The sequence below is a fragment of the Melanaphis sacchari genome, unplaced genomic scaffold (genome assembly GCF_002803265.2).
Source record: "Melanaphis sacchari strain LSU unplaced genomic scaffold, SCAv2.0 Contig7_pilon_pilon, whole genome shotgun sequence".
NCBI lineage: Eukaryota > Metazoa > Arthropoda > Insecta > Hemiptera > Aphididae > Melanaphis > Melanaphis sacchari.
The window spans coordinates 351760-378363 of NW_020271560.1; the positions used below are offsets into that span (position 1 = coordinate 351760).

At 28.5% G+C, this 26604-nt stretch overlaps 1 protein-coding gene across 1 annotated transcript; it reads left to right on the forward strand.

Annotated features, from left to right (window-relative positions):
- The first annotated feature begins 533 nt into the window (after window positions 1-533).
- Window positions 534-13617, forward strand: LOC112601800 (homeobox protein goosecoid-like). The gene is made up of 3 exons (XM_025349582.1): window positions 534-1460; window positions 7518-7786; window positions 13305-13617. The coding sequence occupies exons 1-3, from the start codon at window positions 989-991 to the stop codon at window positions 13536-13538; spliced, it is 975 nt and encodes a 324-aa protein (XP_025205367.1). The 5' UTR covers window positions 534-988; the 3' UTR covers window positions 13539-13617.
- The last annotated feature ends 12987 nt before the right edge of the window (window positions 13618-26604 follow it).

Genomic DNA, 26604 nt, shown 5'->3' on the forward strand with positions numbered 1-26604 from the left:
ACTGCTATGTGCGGGCTGTAAAATTTACAGTATGTTTGTAAATACCTCGATTTAAAATGTTTAGAAAACCTGATATCATTATTACAATGGTATTCGGTGAGCGTTCGGAAAAAATTTTCCTCCGGGGTGTAGGGTGCTATTGGCAATAGATTATGTTGACAAATCACAAAATAGCATCAGGGGCGGTGGCAGCGGCGGCGGTGGCTGGCGAGGAAACTGAACGCGCGCGACCCATGTGTCAATGTAAATACAACGACAGGGACCGGTGGTGTGCTGTCAGCGGCGGCGGCGCGGTGGCGGTAAAACGTTGCGCGGGGTTGATCCACGGCGCGGCGGCGATTGTAGCTGGAGGAGGGTGGCGAATAAATGCCGAACGGCGCCGATTATGCGAACGCCGCCGAACACGCCCCTCGGGACCGTAGAACAAGCCGGGGTGTACCAGCCCCACGGGCAGTCGACCAATGGCGCGCGCGACACCCGAACCCGACGCGGTGTAGCCGACACCCCGCTGTAGCCCGCACACTAGTCCGCGACGGCGGTAATCAAACGTAACGCGCGGCACTTAAACGATTGACGGCTCTATTAAACGTTTATCGTTGGCGCGTAATACTGAAAAACACTGAGCATATAATACATGTTAATAATAACACTGGCGTGTGTACGACGTGTAGAACGCGCGATTGCACGTGTAGGAAGGTAGGTGTACATCGGATAAATCGATTTTTGTTGTTTTCGCTCGTTCGCCGTCGAACGTTATTGATACCCACCAAACATTATAATTATTGCGTGTATTGTCGCGAGCAGTGTTCGCCGCTGTCGCGCACTAAACGCCAATAACGTATTTTAAACACGACTGCACGGGACCGGCGATGACGATTGCGGCCGTACGGTGAACGCCGCCGCCGTAGCCTGCACTCTCTTGCACCGGATATCCGCGAACCGGGTCCCGGACAACATCCTTTTAGTGCGCCCGCGTCCGCAGAAACCGATGAAATTGGACGGACGACTCGGCGGGACGGCGTGTGACGGCGGCGGTGCTGTTTACGGACCTTCGGCGGGTCTCGGCGACAACGGCGATCGACCGGAACGGCCACCGAACTCCACCGTCGCCACGACCGCGGTGGACGAGCGCGGCTTGTCGTCGTCGCCGCTGCCGCGGGAACAGTGCGATTGCGACTCCGACGCCCGGAGACAGGCGATGGCCACCTGCACGGCGGCCGGTTCCGCGGCTGTGCCGAAGACGTCTGCTGTCGGTTCATCGCTGTTCACCATCGACAGTATACTAGCCCCGTCCAGGTCGTCTGACGACTCGGCCGTCGCGGTGGCCTCTGGCCGCAACAACGTGACCGCAGCCACGGCAGCGGCCACCGGGTTTTTCAAACAGCCGTTAAGCTTTGGACACCTGGCAGCCGCAGCGGCCGCGTCCGGATATGCGCACTCCACTGCCGCAAACTTTTTAGGTGAGTTTTCGCGTCGAGTACCTGCGCGGTACTTTAATTACGTATAATGTATTTTTGTCTAGCTTGCATATTAATTTATTATGAGCACTGTGATAATATCAATGTCCGTGATTAAACTCTAGAGGGGGGCTAGACCATTTTCCACCGTGTTTTTTTTTTTTTTTTTTTTTTTTATTGTTATTTCGCCACTCTTTTGCCTTATTCAAATAAGATTTCTTATAACAATTAACTGCAGTTGTAACATAAAATAAAAAATAGTTAGTTATTTCAAATTTTTGACTTAGTTTACTAGTCGTACTAAGCATTTATTAAGGCTGTTGGAATTTTGGAAATAGTTACAACCCATAAGCTCCAATACTATTTATTCCACTTTAATACACTCTTTATCAATAGTTGGTAATAGACAGTGGCGGCGCGTGAACAATTTCGTAGGGTAGACAACAAGACAACCAAAGATAATATGGTGTTATATAAAATTTATTTAAAAATTAGATCATCATAAAAAAAAGTAAATTACATAAAATAACTATATTTGAATATAATTTAAATTAATTCGCCGATTTTGTTTTGTTGCGAAAAAGAACCAAGACCTTTATTTAAAATAATATCAATAATATCTGACATATTAAGTTTTAAATGTATATCACTTCATTAAGAAAAAATGATAAACATTAAACGTGTGCCATTAACCACAATCGGAATGCAAATGTGCAATTAAATTACTAAAATATTACGTTGAGACATGTCTCGTCCATGCATATAATTTTGGTAATACCCCACTACGTCCCCGTTTACCATGTCATAAGCCCTCGTCATCAATAGTGAGACACAATTCAATATGTCTCGACCGATTTGACGGCGACAACGGAGCGATTACATAATTATTGATAAGATATAAATAAAATTATACTATATATATTTATTATTTAGTCATACTCGTTAGTCGTTACTCACACAGACATTGTAGAGACGAATCAGTGTAAATAACATTTTATTTATAAAATTATGAACAAATAAAATACTTATATAGTAGGTATAGTATCATATTATAATAAATAACTAATTTTTTTAATTAAATTGTTTTATATTTTTGGGATTTTTGGGTAGACTATGTCTCATTGTCTACCCTAACGCGCCGCCACTGGTAATAGATGATTTTTTCTTATCTTATAATATTATATATTTACTATTTTTTTTTTTTTTTTTTTAACAATCATAATATGATGCTTGTATAAATAATAAAATAATTTTAACTGTTTACATTTTATTTTTTGTGAGTATTGAATATATTAAGTTAATTTATATCATCATATTTCAGTGTTTTGGTAATGTAAGTTGAAATACATAATTGTACAAAACATGCCTCAGTAATTACTGTAAAATATTTTTATTAGTATTTAGTTTAAAAAGATGAGTAAAATCTGATGTATATAATAAGTCAGATTTAAGTCTTTATATAGTCTACTCATAATCTCTGGACATACTCTATTAGAATTAAACACATATATTTTACAATGTAACACGTGATTACGTGAGGATTATAGATTCTACTTATCAATTCATTATACAATTATATGAACCGACACAGGATATATTATATCTGTAAGCAACGTCAAATGTGTACAAAACAAATTATAAATCAATAAATCCTTAATGATAGCCAGAGTTGATAATCTAGAATCTAAATTACAGTTTATAGTTTACATTTTTGATTCAAAACAATTTTAAAATTGGCTTTAGAAAAAAAAATACCTACTACCTAATCTAACAAAATTAGCGGCTGGGACATTCGCCCACTTCTATATAGTTCTTTCAAATATTCGTTAAATTTCTTCACAATAATCTAAATAAAATTTTAGTAACCATATCTTTTATAACCAGTAAATATTTTAAACAGTTAACTGAAAAAAAAATTGTATTTACTCGTAAGCAAGATGTAATAATTTCTGATTTTTATTTCATATTTTCTTTAGTATATTTTCCATAACATCTATTTTATTTTCCAAAATTTCCAACAATGCCCTCCAAATATACTTATTAAAGTTATTAAATGAAAGTTTTAAAATTAAATATGAAATGTTATTCCATATAACATAATATATTAAAGTTCAATAAGTATTGATTAAAATATCAAATCATTTATCGTTTTCCTAAATATACATATAACTATGTTAAATTACGACTTTTGAATATGACTTAATTTTTATTTAGTTGAATGATGGTAACGCGTAACTAATATTATAGTTTTGCTTACTAATTCTTCCAAATCTATACTTAAATAATTAAAAAATATTTATTACATATTTTCCAAACATAATTCAACTAAAAAGTAAAAACGGGATTCATAATCATTAATCAATATCAGCGAAGTGAGACAAACGCCTTATTATGTACAGGTATACCAAGCAAGTGCAACTCAAACCCAGCATATTATACATCGCTCATTTATTTATATTATTACCTCGCATATTAAATTGTGAATAGTGTACAATGAAAAAAATTACATATTGAGTATTTGTTTGAATTATATCGATAAAACAAACAATAAGGTATAATACTATATTTATATAATACTTGTTCATATTATTATCACTTATTTTTTTAAGTCCGAGAAGAGAAATAAATGTATTTATTAGCAAAACACATTTTGTAGTAGTTGAAATGCTTTGATCTTCAAGTTAGTGGTAGGTTTCTAGAAGCAAATTCAAATTGGAATATTAAAGAAAGAAAAATGACTACTACTTATTTAATAATTAAGAATAATTAAAAGAAAAAAAAACAGGAATATTTAAGCAACATTAGTTATTTTTGACAAAATTTGGTTTTAATTCAAAGTCAAATAACCGTAAATACTTGAAATTTTCAACTAACATTTAAATACATATTTTAAATATTTTGACTCTTTTTGAACTTTTAATTGCCATTTGAAATTTTTGATTTTTTTTTCTATAAATGCCGATAAACAGTACTATTGCTTTGTCAAAAATCTTCATAATTTAATAGAAAATTTTTCATTACTTTTTCTAGTTGGAATTTAAAAATAAAAAGCTAATCGTTAAACTACAATTGTTTTTATATAAACATTTGAATATTACTAAATAGTATAAAATAGTTGTTCTGTATCATTTAAATACTTAATTTATTTTCTAACTTAAATTTTTTGTTACACAATCTATAAAATAATTGTTTACAATAAGTGTTAACAGGACCATAATATGGAAACTGGGTTAATTTTGGATGGGTAAATATGGTAATCTTTGATAAATTATTTATTGTTTTGCAAAATTATGTAGAGTAAAAAAGAAATTAACCATTCATTTATCTAAACAGTAAACATTCATTTCAAATTTCAAAGTTGGTTTTATTGTCAAATTGTGTTTCATAAATAGTTTTACTAATTTTTAATTGAGAATTTTAAATGTGGTTTACTTTTAAACATTTTAGTTTTATCCTAAATAACTAACGTTTTATAGATTTTTGTAGAAGTAACATTATTTATTTAGACGCTCACGAAGGCAACTTTTAAACATGAACTATATTATTTAATGTATTTTAAGTAAAATTATTTCTAATTGTAAATATAAATACATTGTTGATTCAGATCAAATATTTCAGAGACTTCAACTGAATTATTCTATCCCCGTAATTAAAGTGATTACTTATAGTTATGACTGAAAGCATAGAACATTGTGTACTGCGTGAGACTCTAATAATAAAATTCTTAAAAGAAATTGTCTATTGATGACAAATTTCAATAAAATGTAAATAATATGTAAAATTTATGAGCCATCTTCCGTGATTTTTTTTAATGACAATAAAAATAAAAAAAACAAATAATACAATACAATTGTGAATAAAACAAATATAGATGAATAAAAGTACAATATTACCGAGTTTGGCTTCATCTTATTTATTATTGAATCGCGCATATAAAGTTAATATATTTTCAAATAATATAATTTGTATGAGGTATTAAATTTTATCGATATAACACAGAAGTGTCAATGCACAATTCTGGCACGGTGTAAAATATATACTCGCCTCACGTGATATAAATGCTTTTATACATAACATATTGCATATTTTATTTCCAAGCACTGTGTTTTTTCGACACGTGGACAGCCGATAATATTACACTCAAATCTCCCCTTTGCCACCCAGTAAACATCTGTGTTTTGTGTGGTATTTTAAATCCATTTGCAATATGCAAAGGCTTCGCGAGTAATTGCTTCGCGCATTCAAAAAGATCCCGTGAACCGTGTGAAGCCGCGCGGCCGTGCAATGCTTTGTGCACAGTGTGACATTCAATTTCTGATATTTTCAAGTATAATAATAATGTAATGCAAATACACCTGATCGAGCATAATGGGGTTTTTGCGGATCGAAGATATATTTGCGGGGATGACGAAAACGCTTAAACCTGCACAAACTGACAAAATCGCTTGTTGATATTCGTACTTTAACATTTAAAAAATCACTGACTGCCACAATACACGTATTAAATAAACGCGTTGGTTTAAAGTAAACACGACTTCAACATAGATTGAGAAAAAAATATGAAACAGTGATTTTTCCAAATTCTTAATAAATAATAAATACGTTCAAGCGTTCATATTTATATAAATATATATATATTACATTATACGATATACATAATAAAATATATAGTATAGATTGCAGTATTGAATAATATTTCTGCTCTAATAAAAACATATGATAAATACATTTTTACACTCGTTAAATCATTATTGAAATAGTTGAAAAGCTACGAGTACGTTGATCTCGTCAAGAAAATAATATAATTATACACACTTGGTATAATTTTCTAACATACAAGTACAAGTTATAATTATATCTCGCGCCGTACAAAAATATTATAATACTCGCCAAATTTCCTACAGTGTTTATCAAAACAATAACCATACACTTTTTTGAAAAGGAAAATTTTATAAATTATTATAATCTAAAGACAACACGTAATCAAAAGATTAAAATAGTATTAAAAAATAAATATGATCATTGCATCATAATATTATAAACCCTGATCAATAATAGTAATGCGCTTCGTAAACACAAAATTATACGTCGACGACATCGGTAAAATGCGCAGTCAATCAATCAGTTTGTATTTTTCGTATTTTATTGTTTTAGTATACTGTGTACTCGTAGTAGGTAGGTTACTACTATATAGTAGGTGAGTACCTACGTATATTATAAATCACTTAGAACCGTGGCGGGTACGGTTTTTAATTTGTAATATTCACAACTTCCGGGCAAATCCTTGGTTTTTTTTCTGTTTTCAACGTTTTGTTTCGGCTCCCCGAGCTCGCGGTTAACAAATCTATCTTTATACATATATGTGTGTGTGGGTGTGTGTTTGTTTGTGTGTGTGTGTGTGTGTGTGTGTGTGTGTATACATACGCGATACTTAAATCTAACAAATCCTAAGAGCTTTGTTTCGCCCCCTCGTACATATACGCACCTCTGTACTCGGGTCGAAGAGACCACGCCAATGCCCGCGCACGCGGATCGAACTTTAATCAACCATGAATAAGTAATGCACAACGACGGCCGTGCGTGTTTGTATTGTTCCCCGTGTCTGCGGTTCAAATCAGATCAACGGTGCCCGGCGGTATTGTGTTATGTATGCATATGTATACATGCGCTACATGATATAATAACGTATATATACGAATATCGACCTTCCCGCCGCCCGTGTTATGTTGTACACTATTCGCGGGTTTTTCTTCAAATTGCTTTCCAGTTCCCCCTCCCCCAACTCCAACAAACAATATTTATAAGACGCGTATTTGTTCTTTAAAGTTCTCCGCCAAATAATTTCCACGGTCACCGAAAGTATAACAAGTAATAACCATATACCTAATACCTAATATTGTTCGGGAAACCAAAACACTGCGGGCTTCGAATAAACCGATGAAAAAAAATTAACGTTATGCGACCGCTGCAGTAATTGCAGGTTTTCGGTTTTTAAATTCTCGATAAAAACACTGTGTTAGTTATTTAATTTGTAATTTTTTTTTTTTTCGGTCGTTTTAGTTGCCGCGGCTGGTTACCAAAGTATCTATCCTAGTTACATGATGGCCATGGCGGTGACGGGAGGCCACGGGACTGCCAGCGGTCACCATCACGGTCCCGCGTCCATGTTTGCCGGCCCACCAGCCAAGAGAAAGAGAAGGCACCGGACAATATTCACCGAAGAACAACTCGAACAGTTAGAAGCGACTTTCGAAAAGACACATTACCCAGACGTAGTGCTCAGGGAGCAGTTAGCGCTGAAAGTAGATTTAAAAGAAGAACGAGTTGAGGTTAGAACTTAGTTTTTAGTCCTCATTTAAACTTAAAAGCAGTGGCGAATCCAGAGGGGGAGCTAAAGGCCTCAGCCCCGCCCAGACCTCTTCAACAGTCGTTTTGCTTACACAAATATTTTAAATTGTGTAATAACGCATTATAATAATAATTATAAATAACTTTACTTCTAAAAAATAAGTGCAGATTAGATTTTGTATAATAGAAGTTATTTAAAGTAAAATAGTTAAAATTTATAATAGTATAATTATTATAGGTACCTATTAAACATAAGCGATTCCTAATTCAGCCATAATAAAATTAATAACGTTCGCTTAACCATTTTTTTTCACATTTTTAGGAACACAAGAACTAGAAAATTATAATGTATAAATTGCTCAGAAGTAATTTTTTAGGCCTCCAAAATTCAATCCTGGTTCCGCCACTGCTTTAAAGTAAACCTAGTTAGCCTATAAACGTTTACATATTTATATATATATATATATTATACAATGTATATTATACATAGGTATTATGTATTATATTATTACACATTTAATACTAGAGACTATACGTTACTTTTAAGTAGAATAAGTTGATAAGTACCTAAATACTTACATTCAGATTATACGAATATAAACAAACATATTAAAAAAAACAATTCAAAACTACTATGCACCCACATAGATATATACAATTATAATTTATAAGTAATAAATATTTCTTTTAAGTACACATTCTACGATTTAAAATACCTAAGACACCGGAAAACCGGTTGTTGGATACTTGGATACACTTGCCCCATATCAATCACCTGAACATTGGATAGTGATATATTGTGAATTGTAAACCTAATGGCTGCAATATGTTAGCATTTTTATAATAATTTAAAGCTAAGTAAAATTAAATCAACATCTGTACATTATTTGTATCATTCGTTCTAACTTTTCCTTAGAAAAACTATTAAAAAAACAAAAATAATTATATTTTGTAAATACTTACTAAGTAAAGATAGTTTACAATCAAATGTTATTCAAACAAAATGAGAAAAAAATATTACTAATTTCTGTCAAATAATTTTAAAACACGATCATGACGTGAATCTCAATAATACAATTTAATGTTACAATATACTTTATATAGAATCTATATTATGCTATTAACCTGCATCAAGATGAGCAAAGCATATAATAAATATTCAATTTCTGTAACATCCTCGACTTTTAAACTTATTTTCATAATAACAAACTAATTTTTAAATTTCAAATACTAATGTTAAATAATTGTATAAAGATATTTTTCTATGAATATTAATTAATTAAGCAAAATCTAGTGTAGCTATCTTAAAAATAATATTAACTAATATACAATTAGTTTCTTTGTTTTATACCTTTTAATAGTCAATCCTCTCACTATAAACAATTTTATCGTTCACATCTAAAATTACATTTTTTTTTTATACAACTTAGTTATCTACAAGTATTTCAAAATCAAACGTAACTAAGAACAAGGTACTGTATTTAATACAAGTCTAAGTAAAGTAAAAAGTATTAATATGCTTATATTTAAACATTTAATATAAAATCAAGTTTCATTAAACCGCAAGATTATTAATTTAAATCGTTTTAATGTTCGATTTAAATATTCAAATATTGGTGTATGTATTATTTTGTTGTATATTTAATTAATTTATATAATAAACTATAATAATAAATGACTAAAAAGCTTTGAAAAAAATAATTATCATTTACAAAACTACATATTCTAATAAAGAATCATGAAGAGAAATAATTCCTAATCTAATAATATAACGATATAAATGTACAGTAAGTATCGTTGTGGTACAATATTTTCTTTTCTCTCATTTTCTAATGCGGTTATTACCGAAGCCTGCCATAAACGATTGTGAAAACTCGCACATGTTTATTATTTTAGGGGTGTAATTGATAGGAAATCTATATAATATAATGTAGTTGTCGGGGTTAAGAGGTTTTTTCTCTCTCTTTAGCTACTCGTTTTAGGGGCGAGGAATCACGTTCTGAAGTGTTTTGATTGGGTTCGGTCGAATGGCTTTAGGGTAACAATGAACCTTCTGGATTTATTTTAATTAAATTTCATGATATGGTTTCGTTTTCTCTATTTCCGTAACAATATTCGCATGTTTACAAGACGAATTAATGGGAAATGGCTTTTATACAGTTTCCTCGGCGATGATTAACCAACTTAGGGCACTCTGTGCTTTGTTGATCTTCGAACCCTTATAAATGAAAATCTCCAATTGTGTCAAAAGCTTTTTATTATTATTAGCCGTTTTGCCATTAGAATTCATAAACCCATAAAAGAGAATAATGGATTTTCATCAAAATATATTAATTTAACCATCATTACAAAACTAAAATGTGTTATTTATTTATTTTTTTTTTTAACATAAACTGCAGAATCTTCAATTTACGAAACGTACTTATATTTATTACAATTATAATATTAATGTTAAAATCTACTTTTTTAAATATTTAAAATTAATATATTTCTAGCTAATAAGCATTTTAAGATTTGTGTTTATTAGTACTTATTTTAACTAAAATATATATTGTTATTAGTACGTACCTATAGTAAATATTTATAAATTAAAGCATGTGATATACACAAATAAATTGTATGGTATAAACAAATGGAAAAAACTTTCTAAGAATTCAAAATGCTCATCAGTAACATTATAATAATACAATATAAAAATATTGTGTGGCGGAAGTTGTTGTATTTCTTAAAAGAAATATTATCATTATTTTAGTCTCACAATTAAAATTTAAAACATTTATCAATACTTATACTTTGTCGTAATATTTAAAAATAAAACCGCTCTTCTTCGTTTATTTTGATTGTGTACAATGCACATCTGTGTGTCGACTTTCGTTGACTTAATAAGTATACCTCATCTTTACATAAGTTTAAAAAAGCAGACAAAAAATTAAAAATAATACAAAATCCAGAAAGAACCCTAAACTTTTTATAAAATGTATCTTGATACCCGCAAGGAAAAGGGAAGGAATTACGCAAAAACAATACGTCAATTTGATAAAGAATCCTTTTAACGAAACATAAACAACTACTAAGGGCACTAAGGCGAGCTGTGTGTTATTTTTTCATAAAATATTATTATTTTATAATACTATATACATAGTAAATATTTTTTTTCATACCATATATTCATAAGAATATAGCTGGCTGAAGTATTTTTTTTTATTATTATCATAAGGCTATTCAACTGTAACGCGGAAAATACAATAAGCTCCCTGAGGGCCGTGCCATCCCTGGTCATCATTCAAATCCGGACGTGGGAAATAAGGACACTTGGAACCAATAGAAAAATTTGAATTATTTCTGCATATATTTCATATAATAACATTTTCAGCACCACCTCCTAAAAAAATAGTCATAACGTATATTATGTATTATATTAGTCAACTTATGTCTTTATTATCGCAACATTTTAGAATTTTTTTTTTTCATATATATACTAGAACTATATAAACTATTATTACTTGAATATAAAGCATTTCCCGTAAAAATTAGATTAATTTTGATAAATACAACATATTATAATTTATAGGTGTATTATACAACGTTATAAGACATGTTATATACAAATATTTAATATTATTATATTTTATTTATTTTTTTGATCTACAAAATGCAAATACAACTGAATATCCTCTTTGTTGAATTGTTTAGTAAATGTAAAACAATGATTATACCAGAGCTAAATATAATTCTATAAAAATATAATATTTTATGTATAAATACTAAATATCATGTCTGCATAAAATTTGACAAATCTCACACCATTGAACACTATAGCACATTACCTGTGTTTCACGGGAAAATTCAACTGATCCGTGAAAACATTGGTGTGTTTATGAGACCGAAATAATTGGTACAAAGGCCGTCTTTGACTGATGTTCCCCAATACATGATAATATTACAATTTATTATCTTATTGCTACGTGTAGCGTATTTTGACGTTTTCATCATGCATGCGCAGGGGAGGTATGACATTTTTTCAATGATGATAATCAGAATTCTTTGTATCTATAAAAAGAATATTTTATAAAAATGTAAAATAAAAGCAAAACATAATAAAAAAAAACACCCCTCGTTCGCTATGTAGGTAATAACATAGTTATGTAAAAGCGTACTTCTAAGATTATTAAATATATTTTTCTACATTTGCGAACACCAACATTTATTTATTTTTATTCTATTTATCAAAGATATAAATATAGTTTAAACATGAAAATAAAATAATAAATGTATTAATATTAAATATTTAAAGGTTAATTTATCATATATATATGTGTGTGTGTGTGTCTATCTGCCTGTCTGAATATTACGCAACATTTATGTATTTCATTAGTGTAACTATGTACTTACCATGTAATGATATGTTTAATCACAATTTATTAAAAAGTATCATTTATTATTGTAATTTAAATGAAAAACAAGGAGACATATTTTTACGTAATAGAAATAAAACATTTTAATTCAATTACAAAGCCTTTTTTATTGTTTTACTGTTGTTTTTTTTTTTTTTATTAAACACTCGATCGTTCCATTATGCCTATTTATAAATATTTTAACCCATACTTACAAATAAAATTATTTGGTATTTAAATACATATTCCACATTATGCTGCATAATGTGCATAATAATTACTATCGAATTACTATTTATTATTGAAGTATCAACTCGTATAAATACATTATATCGTAGACCATCAGACACTCGGACACCTGTAGGTGTTATTAAAATATTAAATTACAATGAAACAATAATATATATTATATAGTAAACAGCAATTAGTTATTAAGCACTTATCTTAAATGTAATTTACAGTTTTCAGGTATTATTTAAATAAAGTAAATATTTTAAAATTGAAGACAAGTTTCTAATGTGAATCTAAAAATGTAAGCGTGCACATGTTTTTATTTACACTACTTATAATAAATTAGATGATTATATGTTTAAATTAGATTCAATGACTGGATAAATTGTAATTTAAGATTTCAAAAATTTTATTTCATTAATTTTAAATATTTAATAATTAATTATTCTAAAAAATCCGTAACGAACAACAGAGTTTAAAAATATTTAAGCTAAATTTTAAATACTGTTCATTACGCATTTCGATTTTTATCATCAATACCCATGGAGTTATAGTGATCCCAAAGTCACGAATCTACAAGTATACACTGAAATGTGTATAATTAACAGATGAAAAATATCAAAAACTATAAAATATCCAAAGTATTGGGAAATTTTGTTTCAGAAATAAAAAATAAAAACAACATTATCTTAATTAGATTTCAATAATTATTACTCAATGTGTGACTCGATCAACAATATCCTATAATATGTTAAGTCATATTAATAGGTATTTATGACATTTTAGAATTTTTTCACGTTATTTTAAATTAAGTCTTTGTCTTTGTTGCATTATAAGTTTATTAAAATAAATTAGTTATATCTTGTGTCCATAGGTATGGTTTAAAAACCGTCGAGCAAAGTGGAGAAAGCAAAGACGTGAAGAACAAGATAGACTGAGGAAAATGCAACATCATCTAGTGGAACAGCCTGGAGTGTCTAATGGTCTAGCAGCTGCAGTAGCGGCAGCTGCGGCTAGGGGGGGTGATCCCATGCGGTTAGTTCATCTGCACGTGGACGAAGAAGAACTTGAAGAAGATCCCGATTCTTCAGACTTAGAAGTTGCTTGAGTAAATTCTATTGACTGAATAAATAATTGTTTGCATTTTTTATACATTTTCTGAAGAAGTGGTTTATTTTTAACCTGAAACGATGCGTTTTTATTTTTAAGATGTGTTTTGATATTTTAAAAGCGTTTCTTTGCATCAATAATTATAATTATTAAAATTTGTCTTTTTTATTGATAATATTAAACACCCGAATAGCTAAAAATATCATCATTTGTTACCTATATGCTTTTTATACTTATTATAATGTGTGTTATGAAAATCTAACGCAACATATAGGTTATATATATTACACATATAACAGTATAATACAATATTATATTTAATACCTACATAAATTAAATATTTTAACTAAAAATGTTCATATTATTTAAAAATAATATTATTATATTACGTCTTATAAATTTGTATAACAAAATAAAAATAACGTTAATAACGAAATGTATTTGTACCAAACTAATAACTATTGGTTCCATATTATATATTATATTCGCTGAGCTTTTACAAAGTTTCATATTCTTGAAGATTTGACAAAAAATCAAAAACTTTATGCGATGTATTATACTAATAATGTAATTGATATAAGCTATATAATCATATAAACATCTCACATACTATGTTATTACTTATTTTATTACACAATAATACTGCGTGTATATTCTTATGAATTATTTATTTATGTTTAAATTATTTGTGTATATTGTAATAATCGTTAAATTAAATAATTTACGCAACATGTTAATTTTACATGATAGTTATTACTTAATTTTAAATAAAAATTTCTGCAGCATTCGACAGCAAGAAATTTTAAGCATAGTGTATATATTCTTATAATGTTTATTTGAACTCAAATTGTTAATGTATATTTCCCATGTTTTTAATTATATATAGCTGCACTACTGTATGTATACATCATATATCTATGCATTTTACGGAATCTATAAGCAAATTCCAAATATTTAAAGCAAATATAAGTTTAATAGTAAATAGTTCACAGAAACATTGTAGGTTTGATTATTAATAATTATAGGATATGAAAATTAGCAAGATGTTATATAATTATGTAAGCTTTTCGTTATACTTGCTATTTTGCAACAGATTTAAATGTGTTTTAAAAAATAGTTTATAATTTATATTCATAATGATGCGTAAATAATATACATCATACATAAATAGGTATGATAATATTATTTAATTCAATTTCTAGTCACTAATATTTAATATATTCATATTATAAAATAAGTATTATTATAATATTATAAAATATACCTATTGTAATATGGCTTAATATGCATTATTATTATTTTGTACATTGTTTTAGTTAGTTAAATATATAAATTCATTACACCATATCGTATTTTTCTATTAAAAATTAACCATTCCAATAATTTAGATCTATATTCAGAATACTCATAACTTATAGGTACCTGACCTAGTGGCGGATCGAAATATTAATCTTCTTAAATCACCACTCACATGTATATACCTCTATTTTTACAATAACAGCACTCCTTGAACAACTTGTAAAAGTAACTAGTTTATTATTTGCATGTTTTAAAGATAAAAATGTATTTTGGATGTAAAAAAGTACTTCATTAATTTGCTCAACAAATCTCATTAATTTATTACGAGTTTATAAATTAGATATAAAAATTTTCATAAACACTCAAGTGTCTAAAAAGCTAAAAACCAGTGTATCTACGGCAATCGTTCATAAAATAAAAGATGTAATTTGCGTGCAGTGCGCACAGGTCATGGCACCTTCAAAGTTCCTCATATCGGATTTTCTCGAGCACGCGCTTCCCCGTGGCAGTCGATACTAACAAAAAGTGACAACAATAGCGCAATGTGAAATGGTGAAAATCAAAATCCTATACTGAGAACTCGGAAGAGCACCACCCTTCACGAAAGCACCGCCTCAAACGCGTGACTTTTAAAATATTTACCTATAATAAACTATATATACCCGTGTGGGTAAGGCAAGGCTGACTTAAGACAGTATATCGACAAAAGCAAAATCTTATCATTTATGGAAGTGTAAAAATATTATTTTATTCATGTAAAAAATTACATTATACACATAGAGTTACTGCGGCTAGGTAAAGTGTAGATTTCTCCTCGGTCTATGTGCCAATGTAATATGTTTATAGACACAATTATACGACAAAAATACTAAATTAAATGTGGCTTTTTTTCTTCCGGAAAATAAATCACATGTTTAACGCAAAAGATATTATCTTGATAATTGAGAAAAATTTCCTAGTAAAATATTACTCGAAAAAAGGCAATGAAAAATAACAAATAATAATTAATTTTGTTTATTTTACTATTAAAAGTACACTAAAAATTAAAAACTTCTTAATATAAATAGACCAAGGCCGCTCCCCGCTAATTAAGATATTACCTAATTTTTATTGCATTTATTTGCATTTTATATAGCGTCTTGGAGGGCGATAAGGAGGACTGATAACTGATAAGGTGACACTTGCGATATTAAAATAAGTAAATAATTTTTTTTTACGATGTGATATAAAAAACAGAATTTATGGTAAGTGTATTATTTTTCGCTGCCCTCCTCCCTGAGAAAAATTTCTGCGAGCGGCCTTGAAATAGACCAAGACATAATAGGTAAACAGATCTTTTTACATTTGAACTTTATACTTTAGAACCGTTGTTTTTCATATATTAAATTGATTTCCCCACGTCGTACTTCACTGACGATAGGGCCGATAAATTAATAAAGATTACATTTGTTTTTTTTTATTTTCTAACCAATATTATTATTATTATTATTTTTTAATTCAATTATCAATATACTTATCCAATAAATAGAAGAATACATGAGACTTTCAGTCCTATGCCGATAACTAGTCGTATAGTATCCTTCTATATTATTTCCAGTATTTTTGTAAAAAATGAGTTAATAATTCAAAACCTATTCAACTTTATTTCAAGTTTAATATTTCAACTAAAATATTATTCATATTTATTTTTACAAATAAGGCAATACGTATTTGTTTGAAATCATTCCATATTACGTATATCGTATTTTTATCACTAGAGCATTTTTTAAAAATCATGAAAGTGCATACATAAATTGAAAAACTGTATGCTCTACAACTTTGTATTTTAACAATAATATTTTAATTGATTAAAGAATAAAGTATCTTATTATTTTATTAAATTGTTGATGGTTATTGTTTTTTTATTTAAAAATTAATTTATTATGTAAATATATAATGATGATATCAAATTATTCAATATGTTTTTGCAGGAATAGGAAAACGCGCGTCCTTTCGCAGAAACTATACATACAATTTCGTATATCATCATATAATATGTACCACGCCACCACAAATACTTCACATAGATAATTATAATATATAATAATCATATGGTAATAAAACAAAGTATGAATGTAAATCTAACAATGTTAATAGTGACTAATTAGTAATTACCAGCTCATACAATTAAGCAAATAACTATAATCAAATTATAGCAATGAAAATGTAATCATTGTAGGATAATGACCTAGTGAAGTTGTAGTTGTTAAAACTTTTATTCTTAATAAAAAAAAAAATAACAATAATAATAAAATCACATAAATTTGTCTAATATTTAATACATTATAATTTACACAGTAATATATATATATATATATATATATATATAGCCATTTATAGTATTTTATTCAACTATTTCAACAATATTTATGTTAAGCACATATTGCACATACGTGCGTATGACAGTTAAATAAAGTATTTTATATTTCACGCCACGTGTGGCTTGCTGTCAAGAATAATAATTACAATTAGGATTATAAAATTATAAGAAATGATACATTATATTATATTTAAATACATTGATTGTTTAGATCAAAATTTGCTTTAGTTTTCCTCAATGGATATACATTAATATAATATTAAATAATCTTCAAAATAGGTAGGTATATATTATTTATATGATAAACGTTCGAGTAAAAACATATCCATATAATAATAAATACAAAACCATTGAGATTTTTCCCACGGAAGTTTTCCAATCATGTACAATGTGCGTTTATAGGGTCTCATTTTATATAAGCATTCATATAGTATGTAAGTTACTTATATATGTATATATATATATATAATATATGGGTTAAATAACATATTAACATGTGATACGTGTATTATGGGTACATGACGATATTTATACCTGCACATTATTATCACAATGCGCGTAAAAAGAGCTGGATTCGCGATAATCCTCCAGAGTTTTGGGAAAAAAAATGACGAGCGACATTGCTTTAGTGAGCGGGTGTGTTACAGAAATAGTAGGACGCGCGTTCTTTGCGGCAGAAACTGTACGCGGCTATTGTGTACATTATATTATCATATAATATGCATCACATACATAATATTAATACATTAAATATATATAAACTATATATACCTTTAATACCTACGTCCAATATATTTTTATAATGCACACCGTAATATAATATAGTCCTTTATTATTGCTCCTCACTCAACAATTTCCGCGATTACCTACATTTTAAACACACACACACACACACACACATACACACACAAACACTCGCGCGCGCCAGGTAATATATATTTTATATTGTGCCGCCACTGTGGCTAGCTGTTTAGGTATACCATCATATTGTATATATGTGATTTGTGTGCCAACGTGTGTCTGTGTGTGTGTGTGTGTGTGTACGGCCACCGGGCTTGGGACCACCCATCTGAACCGTTTAAAGCCGACAGAACACATGTTGTATAAATAAGTTAATCCGCGGTGCGCATTGTTTGGCCTTTTGTGTAACCGATATATTATATACTGTACACGCACACGGCGTATTTTATATAATATAATATTGTCTGCGGCGGCGGCCGGTTTCATCCAATGATCCGGTGTGTCCGCTCCAGTGTGAAATTGGAGTTTGGATTTGCACCCCGGTGGCCCCCCGGATTTGTGTGTACACACGCACACACCACCTACAGATCTTTCATTGTGTGCGTGTGTGTGTGTGTGTGTGTGTGTGAATTACTATAAAATATGTGTATACGCGCGTATATCTGTGAGTGTGAGCACACATTTATACGCATATTATATGCGAGTTTTAGGCTCCACCCTGTAAACCAGTATTATGTACAAAATCCGTTGTCGTGGGGTGGCCTCGGCGGCGGGTACACATACGACTATATTATATTATAGTTACCTATGTGTGTGTGTGTGTGTGTGTGTGTGTTTATTTGAAGTCGGTCTTGTGTAATTATATATATATAAAGTGTGCGTGTGTGTGTGTGTCGATGACCCAACCTATCCGCCGCCGCTTTTTCAAACAATTAGCCTCGGATCATCACGGCGTTGCCACTCGATTGGATCCGTAGCCGCAAAATCTTTATCGATTTATACACATCATATTATTATATTCAATTATTTGTGTGCATGGGTACGATGTACCTCCATAATACAATTTTTTCAAATTTATTAACACTACTCTTACCTTCTGTATACACACGTACACGCACACACACACACACACTTCAATATTATATTATTCTGTTGATATATATATATATATATACATATAACATACCTACCGCCTTTATTATTATATGCATGTTATTTCAGACGAACCGCCGCCTTTGCCGAGCATATTATAACCTATTCCTGTAAACTATAGGTAGGACGTAAATGGTTTCATGTATGTACAGTGTGTGATGTATAATATAATGAATAAAATGTTATACCTATATCGCGACTGTATAAACATTTTTTTTTTTTTTTTTTTTGCGAATTCCTTCAAACGGACAGTAAACGCGCGTGCATTCTATTATTTTTTAATAGCGAATTGATAGTATATTATAATAATATACAGATGCCGTCCTCCATCAAACGACGGTGAATTTACCAAATCCAACCGCGAAATATGCGTTTTGATCCTATAGAATATAAACCAATTTTTATTAATCGAACGAAATTTTTACAAGCTACATTTTAATTATTATTATTCACATTGTGTGCAATATCCTAGGTCGGGCTATGTGACCATCTCACAGATGTAGTTTTGTTACGTTTTAATGTTGTAAAATCTATATTACGGAGTGTATAGGCAATTGGCTACAATAAACAATGAATACATTACAATTTAAAACATTTTAAAAACTATGGCAATATCAGGAGTAAAATAAACTATTTGGTGGTGAAAGGTAATGAGCACAGGAATGCGGATAAAATATTAAATAGACTTAAAGATGTAATCGAGTTATTAAAAATAATTAGTATTTACGTAATAGATGCATTCTAATTTTTTTTTTTTATGCCTAGTTTGTTATTAAAATAGGAAATTTATTTTATTTTAATGAAATATGCGAAGAGCTATAAAAACAATTTTAAAATATCGAAATTAGTTTCTCATGGAAATGAATGTACTTTATTTACTATGTTGTATAGCTCCTATTATTCATATATTCTAGTGGTGCAAATAGAGGCCATTGATGGTAATAAGCGGGCACTATTGATGTATTCCCAACTTCACCCTCCAAGTACAATATACATAAGCGTTTTATTTTGATGACTAAGTAACTAGTTCAAAACATTAATTAATTGTTATTAGCCATCAATTCATCACATTCATAAAAAACCTAAACATACTATTAAGTATTTGGTACTTGTCGTCTAGTTAACAGTAATTATATAGAGATAAATCATAATGGTATATTATTATATTGTATTTACTAGCAGTTTAAGTCGCAGATACCTACGATTGATAAATAAACACCTGTTACTATTAACAAAGTTTACCATAAAATGTATTAATTTAGAGTTAGGATTTATATACAATTGTTTTAAATTCTTAAATCCTTAAATACATAACAATATTCATGTTAACTTATAATGCCAAGTAAAAAAAAATTCTTTTAATATTATCCTTTAATTCTACTATTTCTACTTATATGACACTGATGAATTGTAATGGTACTATTTGCTTATTACGTCATATTGTCATAGAGTATTATTCGTATCTAAAATATTAATTGATATAATTACCTATTGATCATTGGTCTGTTTATTTAACAAATTACTAACTAATTAACAATTTCATTACTAATGAAAAAAACACAGAAAAACGTAGGTCTTCCTTTTAGATTTTTAGCAAACAACAATGAATTATAACTGCAAAAAACGAAATATAGGTCAAAAATCCATGGACAAAACATTAAAGTTTAAAAATTTAGTAAAAAGCTATTTTTTTCTTAATAAGCGGCAAACATTTTAAAACGTCAATTTACTCAAATAATATAAAGTTTAAGTTAAAATGTTACGTTTCAAATACATAGATTATTAAAGAGTATATTTTCTAATAAACTTGGTTCAAACTTCAAATATTAAATCATAAAATGCAAACTTATAAGAAAATATATTTTTTTAAATACAAATATATACACAGATTTTGTGAATTAATTTTATTCATGTACTTTTATGTTCAGTACTTTTGTATTCTCTCAGGCCGAAATCTTTCTCCAATCCACCCACCCCTACAGAGTTGAGCTTTTAATTTTTGCTAAGAGCTATAAAAATAACAACGTTTATAATATTATTATCAAATCTCGCCAAGTTAATTAATTTATCGTGCGCTGTATACACACACCCACCTATGACGAAGGTAATATGTTATAAATTATAATACATAATAAAAATTTTATTTCCACCTGGAAATTTTACGAGACACAACGCCATAATATACGTATTTTATCATTTACATTTTCGACAAGTGTGAGTAACTATAACGACTTTATCTGATTATTATTTATTTGACTTTGTTGTATTATACCTTTACGCCTTGAAGTTATAGGAAGTATATAATATTGTGATATTATTACTATTAGAGACTAAACTTATTTATTTTACTATTAGTAATTCAATAAATCTAGGTTGAATTAATTTCACAAGCTAATTTTATAATTTAATAATTGAGCTAATTTCATTAGAAATTAAAGTATTTACAAATTTAAACATTTCATTCGTAAATACTTTAACTGTTGGATATTTTGATCGATAACCGCAGAGGACACTTTTCACACTTATATTATTATATCAATAATTTAAATAATCTCTAGTATTATGCTTTTTATAAATTATAATTGATATATAAATAATATTAACCGTATAAGTAAAATTCCCCATTAAAAATATATTTTGGTTTACAACAAGAAAAAAAACATTTTATATATGTAAAGTTAATATTTTAAAAATTTTTATTTATAACAAAAATAACCAGATATTTCATTATAATTTGTGATATGAGTTTGGATGACGCTATATTATAACATATATTTGTTTGGGAAGGTATTGGTAAACAGTTTGATTCATTGAAATCCGCTAGTATAGTGCATTTTATGCTTCGTCAAGCGAGAATATAATAGTTTCGAATAAAAAAATAAACCTGGAAGGAGCGTAGAATTAAGAAATACTATATGCATCATAGAGTTGTTTGTTTGAACGTTTGATTTTTATTTCTATAAAAAAATCTTAGTCAAAATTTTAAAATTTCCGTAATAATAATCAGTTAATACTAAATTTAACACAAAGCAAAATAATTATGTGATTGGATCCTTTGTGATTCTTCGAATAATAATTTAATATTATTTCTATTAAGTATTAACTCTAAAAACTTTGTGATACTTTTGATAAATAAGTATTAGTTACATTAAGCATATAAGTTGAATTAATTTGTTTTTTACCATTATTAATGTACTTAATACTTATGTATTATTTTAATACTATGTTGTCATATATAATATATTATACAATAATCACCATCATCCGCTTAATCAGAGTACCAAACACCCCTTTTGTCCGTAATAATCACAGCATGTTTTACTTGTTAATTATCATTATCATTAAGTATTAATTTACTTGAACAAAATATCTATCATACTAAATATCTAGTTAATTTATAAAACAGATATTTTTTTAAATAGTTCAAATTATTAATTTCATTAAGTAGGTACAAAAATAAAATAAATCAATACAAATAATAAATGTAATATATATAGTATTGAAAGTCATGAACTCAAGCAGATAGAATAAACCATATTTTGTTTTATTACAATTTTATTTGATATATATAGGCAGTAGTGACCTGGTATAAAATATCAATAATAAATATAATATTTTATGTATTGTCAGTACCTATCGTTGGTATTGTATACCCGTGTACACTTTTATGTGACATATGTAGGGTATACTAAGGGGTGCATAATATTGTAGTTTGTTAAGCGAAATGTTTATATGTACCCTCTTTTGGGATTCAAAGAAATCTTAAAAATCATTTTGACGACCTTATTGCTTATTATCTCTTTTATTACATTCAACTTACTATGTTCCTCTTATTTATCGTACGATATTAAGCGAAAATCTAATCCTAAGCTTAGTACCTACCTATTGAGTTTTAAATACCCGTGGATATACAGAGGGGGATAATGCTTGAGGGAGAAAAGCACGTTCGGTAAATACATTTGACAAATAACAATACTTATAAACTCGTCTGTAACGACAGATTATACCTACTACCCTGTTGACAGGTAGTTATATGGCGTATAATCGATTTTAAATGTTTTTTATATTATTAGTCCAATAGGATAACATACATATCTATAATAGGTATTATTAAATATTTTTCAAATGAAATAAAATTAAATAAATAAATACTTTAAATTACTATTAATATTATGATTAATTATACAAAATTGTTGATCTATATTTTTTCAATATTAAATTTAAAATAAGGTGTTAATTAAATAAAACACCTATAATCTGATGACCGGTCAAAACATTTTCAGAATAATATCTTTGGTCAAAATATCATTTATACTGATTTTTATTAGCTTATTAGTTATTAATTATTATATGTATATCATTGTATCTACGATCGACATTTCAAATTTTATGATATATAATATTTGAAAATAGTTGCTATATAATTTACTAATTCATAGGTATTTACTACGTATAAATATTATGCCATTAAGATAAAAATGATAGAAGCCTTATTTGTTTATTAGGTGGGATTTTTATAACTTAACTGGAGATAAACATTTTAGCAGTTAATATATTGTCATTTAGTTAAGAGTTTTACTTGTCAATTTATTTTTGATTTTTCTCCCTTAAATTTTATTAAATAAAATTTATTTAAATATGACTCTTCCTTTCATTAAAAGTCAAAAAGGTTATAACCTATTATTACACCATAGATATCTCCATATTTTTATAACAATGGTAAAAACAAATATATTTAGCGCTATACCGTGATATCAGATTTGATTTGAAAAACATTTATTTGGAAAATCAAGTTCACCATGCTGTAAAAAGTACAAGAGTTATGATAAAAAAATAGAAAGAATTATGGAAAATTGCTCTGAAATACCAACGTCCAACATTTCAATATTTAAGAGGCTTATCATATAATATCTAGTATTAATCACTAATTTTAGTTTAATTAATTGAATTTTTAATATTTATAATAATAAATAATAATACATTATATTTTTGGCTTTTGCAGGAATGTTAATTTGTACCCATTTTGTACACTTATAATATGTATAACAGTTTATTAAATTAATTTTATGAACAAAGATTTTTTTTTTAAATCAGTTTAAAAGATATATTGATCAAAGATATTTTACCAAAATATTATGACATGGAACCTCCAAATTTTTTTATGATTAATTTACCTACTTAAAAGTTATAAGTTATAATACATGTAGGTAGAAATTTAATAACAAAATTTAGTCGTCGTCACAAAATCAAATGTAAATGTATTCGTTAATACTACAACATTCCTATAATACAATAACTATTTTATTGTAAATTTTACAGATAAAAAGTACCTTTTTACCCATTAGAACAAGATAGTTAAGTAATAACTAATAGTCAAGACGATCAATACAACATTTTTACTGTCAATTTATTGATGACCTTAATTATTATGGCTAAAATCATTGAGTAATAATATGCATATTATTTGATTTGATAATTAGTAAATTTAATAGATGTGATATAAGCCTAAGGCAATAATATTATTATTAACTAATGTATAGTAATGCAATTTTAAAAAAAATGTTGTAAATTAAATCACAATTATTGATAAATATTTGACAAAAGAAATTACGGAAATATGAGAACAAATAAGTTTAGAATTTACTTGCAAACCCTGGTAAATCTCACCTCTTAGGTCCTAAAACTTAGAAGCACGTCTTGTAATAGGTTTTTTGCTTTTGCCATTTTGTCAAAATAAAATTCTAAATCTACATCTAATCTTTTTTTTATGAATTAACTGCAATAACAATGTTCTACTATATATTAAATATGTTTTCTAATTATTTGAATTAACAATGTTAAATTATTTCTTGAAATTAGTTTTGCGAATTGGACGTTAGTAGGTACTCTCATAAAGTATAAAATATAAATATTTTTAAATGCTCATAATTTGCTTAAATTTAAAATATTGTAAAAAACCAATGAGACAACACAGAAAATGTTCTTACCTAAAAGTTTGATAATAAACCAATTTACTCAATAAAACTAAAAGCACACTATTCAAACTGGTGAACGAAAATTTACTATATCGTACGTGTGTAAGATGGAGACAATACATGTTGGAGCGACGTTCTCTTAATTAAAATATATTAAATTTTCCATTTTGATTGCTGATTTATTGATTAAGAAAATTAAAATTGATACTTGGGAGCCACACATTTTGTAAAATTTGATTTTTTTCTTTATCGTTGAGTTTTTTATAAACAAATATACATATGTCATAATAATACAAAATTTCATAATTACCAATAAACGGTGAAACACATAGTTTTTGAGGATTGGGCGGATCATTGATTTTTAGAATTTTCTGTTTAATACTGATATAGTTAAGTACTACTAGTAGTTAGTACCAACTGGTTTGTACTTTTTACTCATTTGGACTCGGCTTGTTTTACACAAAATACATATTCATTCAACACAACAATCATAACGGCTAAATTTAACAAACTGAAATGTACAAACTACAAAGTACAAACGTGATTTTCATGCCACTGACAACTTTACTGACAGTCAACAGTCATAATTATTAATTATTATTGTTATGTTATCATAATTATCAAAGTCGACGGCTGCCGATCCAACGTAATCGCTAGTACCTAGAATACGCTGGCACCTATAAATTTAAAAATAATTTTCAACGAAATAGTGTTTGGCGATTGCCACAAACTACATTACGTACTATTGAACTATTAAGTATTAATGTGTATCAAGCATAATAATAAAGTTTAGAAAAAAAACATTATCATTCATCAATTCATCGTTATAATACCTACTATATTATTGTCTATATTTGTGACAATATGCTATAATAATGTATAATTTAATGTTAAAAATTTTTTTTTGTTTTGGGGGAGCTTCAGCTCTAAAGGCCCTCCCCCTGAGTGCGCAGCTGTAATATTATACATTAATACTATTAATAAAAGTATGATAAATTTCTTTAATAGTAGTATCAAAAAACAGCATGAAATTAGTGATATAGACTGACAGGATTATTTTTTTGTATACAATAATAAATATATCATTTGATTCAAATTTAACGCACCCATCATAGTGACCCACTCTACACTTAATGTACAGCAGAACCAGAACGGTACCCGCACTTACCTACCTTTTTTTTAAGACAATATCATTAGTTTAATAACATACCTACAGTTTGTAAAATATAGTATACTTTTTTATAATTATTATAAAATTATGAAATTTATTGTATAGGTCAGGGGTGGGTAACTCGGTAAAACACGATTGAGCATATTATACCTTTTTAGCAACACGATTAAGCATAGAATATTTTATGCGATGTTGCCACATTCACGTTGCGAACATTTTGTAGTTTATTATTTTCACATATTATTACACCAATTATTAAAATAAATCAGGTTCGAGTTGTGAGCCGGCCCAACTTTATCGACAATGTTATCGATTAATAAATTAATTTTAGAACAAAAAAGTTCTACAGCGTATTAAACATTTAGCA

Excerpts from the sequence above, each read along its gene's own strand:
- LOC112601800 (XM_025349582.1), top strand. The coding sequence starts at position 989 with ATGAAATTGGACGGACGACTCGGCGGGACGGCGTGTGACGGCGGCGGT. Across the intron at positions 1,461-7,517 it reads CACTGCCGCAAACTTTTTAG|TTGCCGCGGCTGGTTACCAA; the intron begins GTGAGTTTTCGC and ends CGGTCGTTTTAG. Across the intron at positions 7,787-13,304 it reads TAAAAGAAGAACGAGTTGAG|GTATGGTTTAAAAACCGTCG; the intron begins GTTAGAACTTAG and ends TTGTGTCCATAG.